This window comes from Hordeum vulgare, chromosome 6H (genome assembly GCF_904849725.1).
Source record: "Hordeum vulgare subsp. vulgare chromosome 6H, MorexV3_pseudomolecules_assembly, whole genome shotgun sequence".
Lineage (NCBI taxonomy): Eukaryota > Viridiplantae > Streptophyta > Magnoliopsida > Poales > Poaceae > Hordeum > Hordeum vulgare.
In genome coordinates this window covers 12,760,627-12,775,462 of record NC_058523.1, presented here as the reverse complement: position 1 = coordinate 12,775,462, position 14,836 = coordinate 12,760,627, and the positions used below count along the sequence as shown (strand labels likewise).

The following is a 14,836-nucleotide window of genomic DNA, read 5'->3' as shown; positions in this document are numbered from 1 at the left end:
ATATATGGCTGCTATGGCTAGGATCGATAGTAGTCGGATTTATGTACTGATGTGTGCATGCGTGTGGAATTGTGGATCTACGTAGAGAGAGAGAGAGAGAGAGAGAGAGGAGATACGTTACTTGCAAAAGTTGCATCGCATGCCACATTTCGCGTGCTAGACAGGTGTGTGTGTACAAAAAGAGATTCATGTCATGTGCACGCACGCATGCTGGTCCTATTCCATGGTCTGGTGCTGGTCCCCTGGTTTCACTCCATAGTAACACGCATGCAGTTTAATACTACATGATTGCGAACCAAGGTGTGACTGAATAGTTAGAGGGACAGTGTATCTTAGTTCGTCATGATTCAAGTCCTGGTGTTCGCATTGTTCTTGGATTATTTTAGAATTTTTGACGATGCGCGTTCAGTGAGAGGAGATGTTCCGGTCGAAGACGATGCGTCTATGTTGACTTAGTAAATTTCAAGATGATATGCCGGCTCAGTCTTTTAGAGGCGGCCATAGAGGTAGGATGTGCGTGTGTGCCTTCATATGGGTGTGTGTATGGGAGGAGATATTCCCGTCGAAGACGAGGCGTCTATGATGACTTCGTAAATCTCAAGATGATATGCCGGCTCAGTCTATCGGAGGTAGTCATAGGGGTAGGATGCGCGTGTGTGCCTTCATAGAAGTTAGTGTATGTGAGGAGATATTCCCGTCGAAGACGAAGCGTCTACGATGACTTCATAAATCTGAAGATGATATGACGGCTCAATCTCTCGAAGGTGGTCATAGGGATAGGATGCGCGCGTGTGTCTTCATCGAGATGAGTGTATGCGCATATATATAATCGGTTGCGTTTATACTGTGTTAAAAATAATAATACATGATCATACATTTTATTATATTAGGCTATATGATATATGGGTTGGAAGGTTTAGGCGAAAATGTTCTTCCAGTTCTTCCCCACACGGCGGCTATGGTTTCCGCGCCTATCAACGCCGCCGTCGATTTGTGTTGTCTCCTCAGATCTTAGGGACATGAAGGCGCTGTGGATCCCGACCATTGCCGTGGGAGGCTCCTACTTCAGTTTTAAGTGTTCTTTTGAGTTTGTTTTGGCTTTGTGCCCTGTTCCGGCGGTGCATCTAGCGTCATTGAAGGACGTGTGGAGGTTTCTTTCCGGCGGATCTCGCGGATTCGGTCAGCCTCAGTTTTTGGTGGATCCACTTGGACATGGTCTTTGTTGCTTGTGTTCATACGTTTTTAAGTTGGATCCTTCCAGTCTACAGTTCTCTTCATCGATGACAATTGTTGTTCTGGTGTACTGGTCATATTAGAGCTTAGCACAAGGGTTTCCTGACTGTCTACTACAATAATGTTTGTCCGGCTCTTATGGGGGAGGGGCGATGACAAAGGCGCGCCATCGGTTCGCTTTAGTGCTTGTAGTCATCGCTGGATGGTCTACGATCCTAAATGTATTTTTTATTTGTAGTCGTCTCTAGGTGATCTACGAACCTAGATGTAAATTTTAATTGTAGTATTATTTTTACTCTTGATTGATGATGAACAGATCGAATCTCCCCCGCCCCCCCTTTAAAGATTATATGATATGGAAAATGATTAAAATAATCCGGACGATTCTACGCTCCGGGCCCACCGCGTGGAGAGCCAACCTTGTGTCTCAAAGATAGGTAATGTTGCAGTAGTAGGTCGACGGTGCAGGCGAATTTTTTCCAAAACATAACCTTTGTTACATATAAAATTCTACAACATAATCTTTGTTGCAAAAGTATATATACGGCACAACCTTTGTAACAAATATCTTCTGTAACATTTGCAAAATAGTTCCGTGACACAATGTATGTCACGAAATTGAAGAAGGAAGCTCGGCATTAGCAGATTTGTGCCAGATCTGATGCCTCGGGAAAGATCCGCCGATGGGTAGCACTTCTAATATGATACTATAATATATTCTATTACTGTGAGGAAGGGGTCATGGTCAATTTTATGTCATTGCATGTAATCTTTACAGCTGCGAGATGATCGGAAGTTGCAGGCTTTAGGCAAAGGAGAGATGAAGATGCTACGGGAGCAGCTGGCCGGAGGCACGAGGAAGCGAGGAATTAATACGCACACGAAAGTATATGCTGTTCACTTGTTGGGAATGGTCCATGCAAGCGAACATCTGATCAGCTCTAGGACGGAGGCATCAGGCATCGCATGCATTTGCTTTATGCTCCCTCATGCGTGTATCTTTTTGTCGCTAATTTTACTACTCCCTCCGATCTCAATCTCAGTTTACAAGTATGGCACATGTACCTAGATCGTTAATTTGATCAATGTAATGAGAGACACATGTTACAAAAAAATATCATTAGAAACTTTAGATGTTGTATTTTTTAATGATATAATTTTGATGTTAAACAATATATTTTATATAGGTTAAATTGATGATCTATATACACGTGCATGTCTTTTAAACTGTGACGGAGGAAGTAATATGTAACATGAATAATATGTCACATCCAACCCCATGCATCTTCGATTTTGGCGCCCTCCATGAGTCGTATCTCCTTCCAGCTCCTGGGGTCAGCTGGCGTCCCTACTGCTTCGGTCCCCGTGGCCTTGATCCACGCTCTCTTCCAGATCTTGGCTCGTCCAGGACTTGGCCACCGCTGCATCCACATATTCCGTTCAACCATGCAACCTCGCCCTCCTTCGGAGCTAGCACATCCGGTGGCGCCCGATGCCTCCTCGGCGTAGAGCATGGCTCCTCATTCGGCGGTCGTAGTTTCGGCTTATGCCCGACTTCTCCGACTTGTACTCCGATGGCTTGGGAGTGATCCGTACATGGCAGCGGCGGCACCCGCATGTGTCGTCCCCTTATTGAAGATGCTGCCATGGCCGTTAACCGTGCCGCACTTCGAGCATTAGGGGAAACCCTAGGTCTGATTTTCAGATCGAAAGACGACAACATCTTGATGTCGTTCTTCTTCGTGAAGGCGTTGTCTTGTTTGCTCGTGGCGTCCTCGGTGCTAAATGTGGAGATGTTGGTCGTCTAGTTGTTGTTTGGGCTGCTTCCTTGGTTTTGCCACTTTAGCTGTGTTTTTCTTTGTTTGGGTCAAGCATCTCATGCTTCTCTGCTTCGGCAATCATGTTCATGCCTCCTGCGTTCGTGCGATGGGTTGTACCATTCCATGTATTCACTCTAACTTCTTCTATCAATGAAATGATACGTGATCTTTGCGTATTTGCGGAAAAGAAGATGTCACAAAAGTTATACCTTAGAACATTTAAAAGTTTCTATTGAAATACTTTTTTGTAATATGAACGGGCGGCAGAAATTTTGGTCCCGACATGATGGATTTTTCTTTGAACCCTACACGACGGATTTTTAGAGGGTTAGTACTAGGTGCCGATCGACCGGCAGAAATTTTGGTCATCTCCGGCCCACCGGTCCGAGTAGCCCACCAGGACCGCCTGATCTCGTGATTCGTGAAGAAGTGTCTTTCTGCACCCTCTAGGTCAACACCTGCCAAGATGAAAAATCCTGTCCTGCTCCAACCGACGCGCGATGTGCTCGCCGTCAACGCACGCATGCAACTCCGGTGAGAGCACGAAAGCGCCCCTGCATCAACCCCTCACAGCGTCCCGCACTTGTTGAAAAGCTTGTCGACACCCTCGATGGTCGCCGTCCACAACGCTTGGCAACCCCCCATCCTCCAGCTCTTATTCCAACAGGCATGAAACAACAAAAATGGTTAGGAAGATGGATCAACAAGGCGAGTAGTAGCAAAAATCCAAAACGGTAGTAACAAAATGGTGCATTTGGTTCCACGAAAAAAGAAAACATGATAGCAAAATTTGGGCTGGTTTCTAGCAAAATCAAAGACGGTAGTAGCAAAATGGTATGCATGTTCCAGTAGAAACAAAACAGTGCTAACAAAAAATGGGTTGGTTCCAGTGACTGTCGCGTATTAAAATTCAGGATGACTGTCGCGTGAGCCATTGATCTACAACACAAATATTTTTAAATGAACTTAGACTATATTCAAGGTAATTAAAGTTTAACTAATTAAATTATTTGCTAAACTCTCACATGATTAAGGACTTGCAGTTACGATGGACCAGAGCAATCATGAACGATCACAGGCGTCACTAGTGGGCTTATCCACATGGCCTTTTTTCTCTTCGGCACGCGCCGTACGCTGTCCGTCCCGACAGGGCTGTCTCTGTTCATCACCGGAATTTCCTACTTGCCGCTCTCTGCATTAAAATGCCGGCGTGTCGCGTTTTATTAGTTTTCTGCTTCTTCTTCTTCTTTTTTGTTTTTCTATTTCTGTTTCTGCTTCTTTTTCTTTTTTCTTTTATTATTTTTCTGCTTCTTCTTTTCCAGTTTTTGCAAAGTTATTTTATCTATTTTGAAACTAAGTTTATGTTCCAAAATTGTTCTTAAAATTTGCAAAAATTTCTTACTTTTAGAAAAATCTCCTAAATTTAAAATAATTGTCCTATTTCAAAAGTTATTCATAGCTTTAAAAAATATTTGTGATTTTCAAAAAATGTTCTTGTTTTTAATAAAATGTTGGGAATTTCCAAAGTTTGGTCATTTCTACATTAAATTCTACTATTTTCAAATTTTGTTCATAAATTTTAATTTTTGATGGCTTTATTTCAAAAAATGTTCACATTATTTAATTTTGTTCACAAACCAAAAACTATTTGTTTTCAATAAAGTTCCCATATTTCCAAGTTTATTGGAAATTCTAAAAATGTTCACATGTTTAAATTTTGTTCATAAATCAAAATATGAATGGAAGGTTTGAAAAAAATGTTCCTATTTTGAAATTTTGTTCCCAAATATAAAAAATGATCAGGAACTTCAAAGTTTTCAGGTTTTAAAATTAAGTTTTCAAATTATTTTCACGTTTTCAAATAATTATGTTTGAGAATTTAAAAAATCTTCCCATTTCAATATTTGTTCACCAATTTTTTTAAAAATTATGTTTTCAGTTTTATTGTAGTTTCAATAAGTCTTTCCATTTACAGAATTGTTTGCAAATTCCAAAAAAAATTCATGTTTGTATTTTTGTTCGGGAGTTTCAAAATATGTAGGCATGTTTTAAAAATTGTGCATGTTTCCAAGTTTACTTCGGGAGTTCCAAAAAAGTTCCCATTTCTCAAAAATGTTCGCGTATCTACAAATTGTTTTTGAATTTGAAAAATGTTTTAGTTTTGAAAAAATATTTATGTTTTCTATTTGGAAAATGCTTAAAATCATTCGGCTGATTTTTGGAACAAATCATCCGCTTTGCGGACGTCACGTCACGTGTTCCTGAGCCACTCCTTCCACTGCCTTATCTCAATTTCTAAGGTCGGCTTCTACCTCTCTATCAACAACACAAAATCCCCACCATCGGCTAGAGCAACACAACACAAGCTCCCCACCGTCCTCCATAGCACCAGCTTCGACCAGCGCACCGCGAAGCCGCGTTAGAACTGCACCGCTGCTAACGTGTTTGCTGGTGAGTGGTGACGACAATAGATGGTCGAAGCTGCTCATGTGTTCTAATGGCGAAGCAGGCGCAGCAGTAGATGGAGGGGCTTCTCGATCCGTCTGCACTAGTAGCAGCGGTCAGTGAGTTGGCGTCACACAGCTCACCACCGGCCTTGTACCAACGGTGTTTGTTGGTGAGTGGTGACGGCAACGGCTACACCCACCTGTCGCTGCCGGTGAACTGTTGCAGCAGCCCATCATCGATGCGCTGCGATGACGCTCCGCCGTGCTGATGGTGACACTCCAGTGAAGCTTCGCCATCGGCAATCAGGTGCTGCAATGGAGCTTTCAACAGGGGCAGCCAATGCTGTGAAGTAGCACCATCCGCATGATGGCGCGCTGCAATGAAGCTTCGCGAGCGGCGTAGAGTGTTGCGCTGTAGGGCTGCCGCACCAGTGTGTCGCTGCAGTGGAACATCGTTGGCGACCGTGAGGTGCTGCAATCGAGCTTCGATGGAGCACCGCCGTGCTGGCCATTGTTGAGGAAATCTTTAACTGGTACCTGGTCGGTTGGCTGACGACTAGGGAATTAATGAGTCAATTAGCAAGTTAATCGACCATTTAATCAATTAATTGGATGATTTTCTATTTATCGGCTACTCAGTGGCCCTACGAGTAGGGATTAATCTGCAAGTTAATTGGTTAGTCTGATGAATTCTTGAACAAGGGTGTTGGCATATGCGCTGCAACGAAGCATCACCAGCGGCGCCGGGTGCAGCGATGAGACTCCGCACGCTACTGTGTCGCTACAATGAAGCGTCGTTGATGACTACCCGTGCTCTGATGCAGCGCTCACGTGGTGGCTTTGGGTGCGGTGAGATCGAAGCAAAAGGAGTGGGTCTGTAATGCAAGGAGGAAGAAGTGCTAGGGTTGACCACTCAAACAGTCAAGAGGAAGGAATCGAACGGTGAGGTCAGGCTGATCGTACGGTTAGCGAGGCGGACTAAATTTTTCTCGCATCATCCAGTTGATTTGTAGCACTGGCCTTTCTATCTTTGGGAGATTTTAAAAATTGTTCCCATATTATAAAGAATGATCGCTTTTAAAAAAAAAACTTTAACTAAAAAATGTTCACGTTTTCAAATTATGTGTCGGAGTTTGAAAAAATCTTCCCATTTCAAAATTTGTTCACCCAATTTTTAAAAATGTGCATGTTTTCAATTTTTGTTGGGAGTTTCAATAAATGTTTCCATTTACAGAATTGCTTGCATATTCCAGAAAATGTTTATGTTTGAATTTTTGTTCAGGAGTTTTAAAATATGTACACAAGTTTTAAAACCTGTTCATGTTTTCAAATTTTGTTCGAGAGTATCAAAAGATGTTTCCATTTAACGAATTGCTTGCATATTCCAAAAAAATGTTCATGTTTGAATTTTTGTTCAGGAGTTTTAAAATATGTACGCAAGTTTTAAAACCTGTTCATGTTTACAAATTTTGTTGGAGAGTCTCAAAAGATGTTCCCATTTTAAAACAAATCGTGTATCCAAAAAATGTTTTCGAATTTGAAAGATGTTCCGGTTTTGAAAGCACATTCACGTTTTCTATTTGTTGGAGATTTTACAAAAAAATCCCGCTTGCATTTTTTGAATTGGTTGAGTTTATTCAAATTTTATTAAACAACTCTAAAAGTGTTTGCTGTTTCATAAAACCTTCATGTTTTTTTTCTCAAAATAATGTTTTTGCGTACAAAATATTAAAACGTTCGGATATGTGCTCGATTTTATTCTTAATATTATGTGCTTCATTATAAACAAGGTAGCTCTCAGGCTTGGCTGGCTAGGTATATTGCTTTGCAACTGCTTTGAAGTGTTTGGTCTCAGGTTTCAACCCTGTTTAGAGCAGTTTTTTTGTCGAGCGCTGCGGTTTTTCGTTCGGTACTTGTCACTAGTGACATGGGCCGGCCCTATCGGAAGGCTCGCCTGTGTGTGTGGTCGACATTTTGCCGCAAAGAGCGTCATATAGGACCTCCCTTCATCACCGGCCACTCCGTCTGGGCCGGGTTCAACTGTGATGGCACCGCCGAGTCCAACCACCACGCTGCCAAAGAGCTGGTGCAGCCACATAGCATTATTGAGTGCCTCTGCAGGAACATGAACATCTCCATGTACGTAATAATTAAGCTCGCATCTTTGATAGCTCGGAAGCTCATCACAAGTATGGTTATGCAGAGAGGCTGAAGGATTTGTCATGGTGTAATTAGAGCTCTAGTAATTCTTCTAGCATATATACTTACACCGAGTATTAATTTTTCCGAAACGTCTTTTTTTTTGTGGTAAAGCGAGATTTCTATTAACTCAAGGTGGCAAGTTAGCCCACAACCAGTTTTACAATGTCACTCATACCCGAGCCCAACCAAACAGCAGTGCGAGGAGTACTTGTACCGTATGCATCGATCAGGAGCATGACTCATTGTATTCTGCGAGCGTCTAATAGCAGCAATCAAAATGTCCCTAGGGTCGTCCGCAATCATCCTCTAGATGTCCGTGCTGAGTGCACACGATCGTGAGCGTTCAACATCATGACCACTTCAGTGTTGTCCATCTTAACAGCCATGGGACGATCTGTGCGGAGTAGGGCAAGCTCGAGTCCTTCCCTGGACGCCGCAAGTTCAGGATGTGGGCTATTATCACATGTGACGTGAGGATCTCTCTACAGGCGGTAAATATGATTTCGGTCCCTTCCGAGCGCAACATCATGCCGCCCTCGGCCTCGCCTATAGCTGGCACGTTGCTACCATCAACATTCAACTTGGTGCACCTAGAAAGTGGTACCTCCAGCGCAGCTCTTCCTTCTGCTTCACGGTGGGAGAGCTAGAAACAGCTCCCATCTGAACAACCATCTTGCCCTTCATCATGTCTCCTTGTGGCCACTGATGGATACACAAAAGAGAGTTGATATACCCATGGAGGAATCTGCATGAAGCTTCGGTCCGTGGAGGGATCTTCCCATGGGTTACTTCATTGCGCACGTACCACACACGCCACATGATCGTAAGCAGCTCCAGCAGCGAGAACAACCATTCCGGGCTTGTATTGATGATGCTCTCCACCGTTGGAATATAATGGTAATCGATCGTATTCGTACAGAGATAGGATACATAGAGGGTGTTTGTTTAGGCGACGATCGGATTCCCTCCCCTCCGCGACTCCGCGCCGGAGCGGAGTGGAGTCCAGTTAAATTTTTTGGAGCTGGTCCAAGCTCGCTCCGCTGGCTCCGCAGAGCGGAGCATTGCCGAACAGTGTCTTACACTGGTGGAAAAAGGGCCTTTGGTCGCGGTTCGCAACTGCCATTAGTCGCGGTTGCGCAACCGCAACCAAATAGGCGCGACTAAAGGCACCCCCTTTAGTCGCGGTTGCTTAAGAACCGCAACTAAAGGCCCGTCCACGTGGGCGCCAGGCGGCCGTCGGGGCGGAGGACCTTTAGTCGCAGTTTTTCTGGCCAACCGCGACTAAAGGCCGCCACAGGGTTTAGCCCCCCCCCCCCCCTAAACCTGTTTTCTGTTTAATTTGTATTGTTTTATTTCTTTTGTGCTTTATTTTAATTTTGAAGGAGTTTCACATATTCTACGGTACTACATACATGCATATGAATGTATAATTTCAAACAAATTTGAAATTAGAACCAAAAAGAATTCAAGAGGAATATACAATATATATTCAATATCATCGGATGACCATATACAATTTTGAACAAGTTTCCATACATAATTTAATGCATATAAAGTTCTACGTCCTCGTAATGGTGTTCTCCTTTACGATGGAGGACTTCCCTCCTGAACCATCCAGCTAGTTCCTCTTGAAGTGGTCGGAAGCGAGCTTCTGGACTAAGCATCACCCGGAGGTTATTCCGCTGAGCATTGGTATCACTCGGAACCCGCTCAGAGGTGTATCTCCGGATCATCTCACAGACATAGTATCCACATAGATTGGTCCCCGCTGGCTGAATATCCCCACCATTCTTAGCCTTTGACCTTTTGAATTCTAGCTCTTTTTTGAATTCACCGACCTTTGTATCTACGAACCGTCTCCAAACCCTACGAGGCAAAGAAAATTAAATGAACAAGAGAGTTATTAGTTACTTGATATTAGGAAATGAACGAAATAGGCCGATCGATATAGAGCGCAAATGAATGAAAATAATTACTTCTGCAGCATTCTTCTCATGCCGCCCCAAAGCTTTGGATCCATATTTAGAGAGTCGTGGACGAGACATTCTGAGGTGTCAACTTTAATTACTAGCAGAATCCAGTGGAACCTGCGGACACGATACATGCACAGTACGTCATGCATAACTCATTGATTAGCCGGCCACATACCATGCATGGAGTAAACAAAAGAGAATGTGCTCAAGACAGAAACACTCACCCAAAATGGTAAGGAAATAGAATATCACTTTTGAGTTCCTGCTTTGTAAGAAACCGCCACAGGTCTGCCTCCATGTCGGCGGGGTAATGCTCCAACACATATCCATTAACGATGTGTGGGTCAATGAACCCAACATCATGGATGTTCCTTACTCTGCATTCCTTAATCTTCATTCTGCATGTATAATAGCGGACACAACAATATAGTTACGACATATATATAGTGCAGGCAATATGAACGAGATGGGGTATAAATAAATCACTTACAGAACGTAGCAACTGATGATAGATTTGTCGAGCTCGCGCAGATTGAAAAGCTGGAACAATTCACTCAGATGAATTTGTACATAGTAATGTTTGAAGTGATGCTCATATCTAACTTCCGCATAAATATAATCTTTGGCGTTTTTATTTTTTATGTAACCCTTGTACCGAGGCCGGCCGGCGTCGTTGAGGGCGAGCGAGGCGGCGAGGGCGGGCGAGCGAGGCGGCAGTACCGAGGCCGGCCGGCGTCGTTGAGGGCGGGCGAGCGAGGCGGCGCGCGCGCGGTGGGCGAGGGCGACGGCGGGCGGCGTCGAGGGCGAGGGCGACGGCGGGCGGCGTCGAGGGCGAGGGCGACGGCGGCAGGCCTTCGGCGCGCGCGGCAGAGAATCGGAGAAGACGAGAATCGGAGAAGACGGCGGCAGGCCCTTGTATTTATAGCCCCCCCCTTTAGTCGCGGTTGGGGAGGCGACCCGCGACTAAAGGTAAACTTTAGTCGCGGTTGGCAAAACCAACCGCGACTAAAGGGTTTTTTCGTTCCCGCGCGCAAAACCAACGCAACCGATATATGTTAAAAACACAAAAATTATATAAAAAATTAAGAAAAATAAAACTAATTCAATTCAAAATGTTAAAAATACAAATAATATATCAAAAAATTCAGAAAAATAAAACTAATTCAATTCAGAATGTTAAAAACACAAATAATATATCAAAAAATTAAGAAAAATAAAACTAATTCAATTCAAAATCTTAAAAATACAAATAATATATCAAAAAATTAAGAAAAATAAAACTAATTTAATTCAATATGTTAAAAATACAAATAATATATCAAAAAATTCAGAAAAATAAAACTAATTCAATTCAATATGTTAAAAATACAAATAATATTGTATCCCTTATTTGACAGTCCCGAAAGGTTACTAAGAGCAGGCCAATCGTTGATGGTTACGAAAAGCAACGCTCGTAGGTCAAATTCCTCTTCTTTGTGCTCATCCCACACACGGACACCAGGTCTGCCCCACAGCTGTAAAAGTTCATCAACTAATGGCCTTAGGTACACATCGATGTCGTTGCCGGGTTGCTTCGGACCTTGAATGAGCACTGGCATCATAATGAACTTCCGCTTCATGCACAACCAAGGAGGAAGGTTGTAGATGCATAGAGTCACGGGCCAGGTGCAATGGCTGGAGCTCTGCTCGCCAAAAGGATTCATGCCATCTGTACTTAGACCAAATCTTATGTTCCTTGCGTCAGCTGCAAAATCTTTTAACTCTCTGTCGATCTTTCTCCATTGCGTTCCATCTGCGGTGTGTCTCAACTCCCCGTCCGACTTACGGTCCTCTTTGTGCCATCGCAACAACTTGGCATGCTCTTTGTTCCTGAACAGACGTTTCAACCGTGGTATTATAGGAGCATACCACATCACCTTGGCGGGAACCCTCTTCCTGGGTTTCTCGCCCTCAACATCGTCACCAGGGTCATCGCCTCTGATCTTATAACGCAATGCAGTGCATACCGGGCATTCATTCAAATTCTCGTATTCACCGCGGTAGAGGATGCAGTCGTTGATGCATGCATGTATCTTCAGAACCTCTAAACCTAGAGGGCAGACAACCTTCTTTGCTTCGTACGTACTGGCGGGCAACTCGTTATTCTTTGGAAACATATTCTTCAACATTTTCAGCAAGTTTTCAAATGCCGAGTCAGCTACACCTGCCTGTGCCTTCCATTTCAGCAAATCCAGTGTGCAGCCCAGCTTTTTCAGACCATCATCGCATCCGGGGTACAACGACTTTCTGTGATCCTCTAACATGCGATCCAAATTCTCCCTCTCCTTTTCAGTTTCGCAGCGTCTCCGTGCATCAGCAATGGTCCGACCAAGATCATCAACGGTCTCATCACGTGCCTCTTCTTCACCTTCACCTTCCCCTTCACCTTCCCCTTCACCTTCAGCATCCTCCATGAAAGTATCACCGAAATGAGCAAGATAGCTTTCATCCATGAAATCATCCCCTTCTTCATCTTCTTCCATTATAACCCCTCTTTCTCCATGCTTGGTCCAACAATTATAGCTTGGCATGAAACCGTGCCGAAGCAGGTGCAGGTGAACTTCTCTTGAGGAAGAGTAACCCTTCTGATTCTTACAGTCAACACATGGACAGATAACAAAACCCTTCTGCTTGTTCGCATTAGCCACTACGAGGAAATCTTTCAAACCCGTAGTGAACTCGCGGGAGAGTCGGTTACCGTACATCCATTGCCGATTCATCTGCATTATTATAATATAAAATATATAATTAACCATCATGCATTTGTTAAACTAACTAGCTATAAACAATAGAAATTAAACAATGAACAACACACATGCATATTTTATCAATGACACACATGCATGAAAGGTTCAAGTTGCTAACCGCGATCGAGGAGGAAAAAATAAATGAGGAACCTCAAGTGTGGCTCCAACACTTCATATCATGTTTGTTTCACGCTCTTGGGGCATTTCATCAAACACCTTGTGTGCATAAGAGGAACCAAAAGCAAACCTACACCCCCTTGTGAAGCTTGTGAAGAGAAGTGGCACCAAATGGCTAAGTGAGTGTGCTGAACTGGTATCTATAGGGGAGGAGATTTAGTCGCGGTTGGCATGGCAAACCGCGACTAAAGGCCTTTGGGCACCTTTAGTCGCGGTTGGCCTGGCCAACCGCGACTAAAGCCCCTCACGTGCACCAGCTGGCCACCGAGCGCCCTGGCCCAGGCCTTTGGTCGCGGTTCGTCTGCCGAACCGCGACTAAAGAAATCATTAGTCGCGGTTCCTACAGTGTCGCGACTTATGGGGCTGGACGGAAGCCTCTTTTTCTACCAGTGTTAGTCTTAATTTCTGCTTGGGGACTTTTGTAATAGGGTTTTTTTCAATGTTTTAAATAGCGGGCTACGGCTAATAGCGGCGAGCCTCTAAATCAGCTATAGCGGCAAATTTGTACATGATACCATTTAGCGGCACCTTGCTGAAAAGGCTATAGCGAGGCTATAGCGGGGCTATAGCGGGCTATTTAAAACTATGGTTTTTTTTGCTTATAAGACAAACTTTGAAAGCCAAATTGAAAACCAAACACCCCCGTAATTCACCCTTGTCCTTGGGGCTTATAGTCAGGCAGAAAGTTTCTGTGCGACAATCATATATATGGAGGACTTGCATTAATCTTGTGGCATTGTGCCGAAGTCATTCATTACAAATACTGTAACAAACAGATGAAAGTCATTGCGCTTACACAAAACAAAGATATTATGGAACATCAACCCGATGGTAAATGTTTCAAAAAAAAAAAAAAAACCCGATGGTAAATATAAGCACCGGAAAACAGTTAGTTGATTGCTGCCGTAGATGGCCGTTACGCCCAGCAATTCTGGCTCCTTTTTCTGCATCCACGTGGACATGAAGGTGGCGGTCGGGAGATCCGTATAACGTTTGTTACTGGGCGCCGGCGGCGCCGGCAATTGCGCCTACGGCGTCAGCAGCGGCGTCCGTGGCAGCGGCGGCAGCGTTTGCAGCCGATTCGGCCGCGGCCGTGGCAGCGTCCGCCGCCGCCTGGGTCGCGTGCTCGCCGGCCTGCAACGTGCACACGGAGAGCAGTCACGACCTGCACCACAAAGCCACGAGATGAAAACGAAATGCTGGACGCACCTCCTGGACGGTCTCGGCGGCGCGGTGCGCCTGCATCTGCCCGCTGTCGGCGGCGGCGGCGGCGGTGTCATGGACGGCCCCGGCGGCGTGGCCCGCCTGGTCGTGTAGCTGGGCCTCGGCCTGGCCGGATTCGAAGGACTGCTTCATGTCCGCCATGGTAAGGTGATCGAAGGTTGCTGCGAGTGAAAAGGAAGCTGAGATGGAAATGGGAAGTGGAGGTTGCTGGTGCCAAAACCGGGTGTCTTGCCCTGGGTTATATACGTGAGCGTTCTGCTAATTTTCGGCGAAAGTGTGTGGGTCTGCGCGGTGGTAGGGAATTCACAGATGTATTTCATCGTTGTCGTCTGGTATTGGCAGTTGGATGGCTAATTTAGATGGCCCAGAAATAGGATTGGCTAAATTAACGATGGCCTCGCGTACACACGTTTGACAAGCAAAATGACCATGTCCGCAAAATGTGCTCCCGGTTTCCACATCCAAAATGCAAATAGCCAAGTGCCATGTCTTAAAACAGAAAGGTTTTAAGACATGACACTTGGCTATTTGCACACGCATTAAAAGTTCTATGCATACACTCACACCACCAAACACCCAATGCCTACGGGAAGATCGGACCGGAGTTCATATAAAACATAAACTCATGAGAGCAACTCCAACAGCTCACCTCAAAAACTTCCCGTAAAATTGGTTTTATGACACGGCCGTGTAATTTAGGGAAAGTTGTTTGAGAGCTACTTTTGCTAGTTTCCCTAACACCTATTTTATTTTTATTTCATTAAACAAGCCTAGTGCCCGCAAGCCAGTCACATAGATGAGCGGCGGGGCCGCGCGGGGGCGCACCGGGGCGGAGGCGGGTATGCGTGTGGCGGCAGAGTGGCGGGGCGGCGTGGTTATGTGGCGGCACATAACGGTGGTGCGGCGACCTACGGAGCGGCAGCGCATGACGGAGTGGTAGCAGGGCAGTGCGGTGGTGAATAATGGTGTGGTTT

At 44.7% G+C, this 14,836-nt stretch overlaps 1 protein-coding gene across 1 annotated transcript; it reads right to left on the bottom strand.

Moving 5' to 3' along the window:
• Window positions 1-13,343: 13,343 nt before the first annotated feature.
• LOC123404703 (antifreeze protein Maxi-like) lies at window positions 13,344-14,060 on the bottom strand. The gene is made up of 2 exons (XM_045098650.1): window positions 13,848-14,060; window positions 13,344-13,772 (listed from the first exon to the last, which is right to left on the bottom strand). The coding sequence occupies exons 1-2, from the start codon at window positions 14,001-14,003 to the stop codon at window positions 13,635-13,637; spliced, it is 294 nt and encodes a 97-aa protein (XP_044954585.1). The 5' UTR covers window positions 14,004-14,060; the 3' UTR covers window positions 13,344-13,634.
• Between the last annotated feature and the right edge of the window lie 776 nt (window positions 14,061-14,836).